Here is a 2,998-nt window from a genome sequence, read left to right on the forward strand (position 1 = left end):
GAATGCTGTAGCTCCATTTTTCCATCATAGTGAAAATAATATCTGTTGCTGAACTGAGTCACTCAGTGATCCCTGAGTTCCTTATTTCTTCTTTCTTTTCAGGTAAAAATCAACTATATCGCTTAAAAATATGTTTCCAAAAAAGTAAACCGCATTCTTTATTGCATTTACATTCAAATCATTTTTTTCTCTCTGATATAAGTTTAATTTAAACATTTCATTTAAAAGACCAATAAAGTTATCATGAACAGACGAGTAAGGTGCTGGCCGAACCGGCCGTGCTGCCTCGCTTTCTATACGTGCTCTACAGTCAAATTCTACCTATAGCGATGGGAAACTGAGGTGAGATAGAAGGGAACAGCTGCTAGCCTTAGCTCTCGCTTAGCTCCCCTGCTCACGCTATCTCCGTCGACACTACACCCCAGCGCCGCGCTCGGAGGTCCGCTGTAACTGGAGTCGGATTCCACCCACAGAAGGAAACTCCGCATAGACTCACTGCGGTCCCGTCCGCTGCCCCACTAACATCCCGGTTCCTCTTTGTTCGGGTTTGTTCTGACCGCGGGACTTTCCTGGTGTCTTCGGCTGTAAAGTCACGCATGCGCGCCGTACCGCACCTCGCTCGTTCCCAACCACGCGTGCATGTCCTCTCCTCAATACATCACTTCCTCCTGGCTTATTCAGACAGGCTGATAAAGGCCCTACATGGCAGTTTCCCACAAGTTATAAGTATGTGCCCTCACATTTCCCCCCAGCTAAACCCTGCCACACCAGCGACGTCTCCAGCTCTTGAGCTGATCTCTATGTACGACCTTCACTGAGCCACCTCTCTCTGGTTTGATTGTGAACACAGGAATGTCGGGGTGGTTCTGCTTCACCACCAAATAGGGGTTTGGTTCCCATTTATCCTGTATCTTATTCCTACCCCTGGGTTTGTGGTTGCGCAACAGCACCCGATCACCTGACTGAAGCAGAGCGCCGCGGGACTTTCGATCATAGATTCTCTTCCTCTTCCTAGAAACCTCCTGAGCAGCTGAGTTTGCTACCTCCACAGCTGTCCTAAGCCTCTCATGGTGATCCCTGACCCAGTCATCCAGATTGTCTGCCTCAGGTTCCCTCATGTCTTTTCCTCCCAGGAGGTCAAGGGGCATTCTTGCGTACCTCCCGAACATGAGGTAGAAAGGCGCATAACCAGTGGAGGAGTGCACACGAGTGTTATATGCCATAACCAACTCTGGCAAGTATGTTTTCCAATCCCTTTTTTTCTCTGGTGGCAGTGTTCTAAGCATATCATGCATGGTCCTATTAAACCTCTCACACTGTGCGTTACCCTGCGGATGGTAAGGACTGGTGCGACTCTTGGCAATCCCATAGGCCCTACACAGCTCTTTTATGACACTAGCCTCAAAATTCCTCCCCTGATCAGAATGCAATTGGGCTGGACACCCGTAGTAGGTGAACCAGTGCTTTAGCAAAGCATTTGCTGTCGCCTCAGCAGTTTGGTTTCTGGTGGGGACAGCAACTGTGAACCTGGTGAACATGTCTGTAAGAACAAGGACATTTTTGTATCCCCCACAGGACTTCTCCAGCACCGTATAGTCCATAGCAAGGACCTCCAGGGGTGCAGTGACATTGCTGCAGGTCATTGGGGCCCTGTGGTTAGGAAAGATATCCTTTGCCAATGCACATCGCTTACATTGCTGAACCCAGTCTTGAACATCTTTACTCATGGTAGGCCAATAATAGCTCCTCCTCATCACAGCGAGGGTACTCTTTGCACTGAAATGCCCCCCATGCTCATGCTGGTTCTCATATACCTTACGTTGCAAGGTCTCTGGGACAATGAGCTGCCCGATCTCTTCTCCGTCACGGGGGTCTCTAACATGCCTATACAACACACCTTTATAAAGCCTAAGGCGGTCAAACTGCTGGTGAAGTCGCCTTGTGCCCGGTGTTAACATGTAAAGCTCGGCATGGCTCATCCCAGTGCCCCTCTCAATCACCCGATACACGGGCCCGACAACGGGATCGCTTTTCTGTGCCGCTTCCACCTGCTCCCAACTTTGCCCACCAAGAGCTTTCCCAGCAGTCACTTGCATCCTAGCCTTCAGGTCAGTCTTACCATCCCCATCCACACTAGCAGGCCACAGGCACGCACGCACTTCCTCAGGACCAACTTTAATAAAGTCCTTGTCTGTGTCCTCCTTCTCAGGTTCCTCCTGGTAAGGAATCCTAGAGAGGACGTCTGCATTTGTGTTTTGCCGCCTGGGCTTGTAACACACCTCAAAGTCGTACTCAGCGAGTTGTGCTACCCACCGCTGCTCAACAGCCCCCAGATTAGCCGTTGCCAAGTAGCGCAGCGGGTTATGGTCCGTAACCACCATGAACTTTGCAAACATCAGGTAGTCCCTGAATTTCTCGGTAGCAGCCCATTTAAGCGCAAGAAGTTCCAGTTTAAATGCGCTGTAATACTTGTCGTTCTTTTCAGAGCCCCTTAACCCACGACTCGCATAGGCTACCACACGCTCGACGCCCCCTTGCTTTTGACTAAGCACAGCCCTGAGTCCATGCAGACTCCCATCTGTGGTCAATATGAAGGGTAGGCTAAAGTCGGGGTAGGCCAGGATTGGTGGGGACATCAAACACCGTTTCAGCTCGACCAATGCTTCCTGGCACTCGCCAGTCCAAACAAACGTCTGGGCGCCCCTTGTCGTGTCTTTCGACCCCTTCCCAACCAGGGCATGCAGAGGTTTAGCCAACTGAGCAAACCTCGGCACAAACCGCCTGTAGTAGCTCATAAATCCAAGCACCTGCCTCACCTCTCGCACGCTCCTTGGAACCGGCCACGCCTCCAGGGCCTTGACCTTTTCTTGATCTACCTGGACGCCTTTAGCAGAAATCACGTGGCCAAGGAATTTAACTTCCGGCTGCAGAAGGAAGCATTTGGTCGGCTTCAACTTCAGCCCATGCTGCTTCAACGTTCGAACACCATCTCAAGCCT

General features: G+C 50.8%; 1 protein-coding gene across 1 annotated transcript; it reads right to left on the minus strand.

Annotated features, from left to right (window-relative positions):
• Positions 1–752: 752 nt before the first annotated feature.
• Positions 753–2,795, minus strand: LOC146514849 (retrovirus-related Pol polyprotein from transposon 412). Its single transcript, XM_085164559.1, has one exon. It carries the CDS (start codon positions 2,793–2,795, stop codon positions 753–755), a length of 2,043 nt encoding a protein of 680 aa, XP_085020685.1.
• Positions 2,796–2,998: the final 203 nt, after the last annotated feature.

This window comes from Neolamprologus multifasciatus, chromosome 7, assembly GCF_963576455.1.
Source record: "Neolamprologus multifasciatus chromosome 7, fNeoMul1.2, whole genome shotgun sequence".
Lineage (NCBI taxonomy): Eukaryota > Metazoa > Chordata > Actinopteri > Cichliformes > Cichlidae > Neolamprologus > Neolamprologus multifasciatus.

Coding starts and splice junctions, on each gene's coding strand:
- LOC146514849 (XM_085164559.1), bottom strand. CDS start 2,795: ATGAGCTACTACAGGCGGTTTGTGCCGAGGTTTGCTCAGTTGGCTAAA.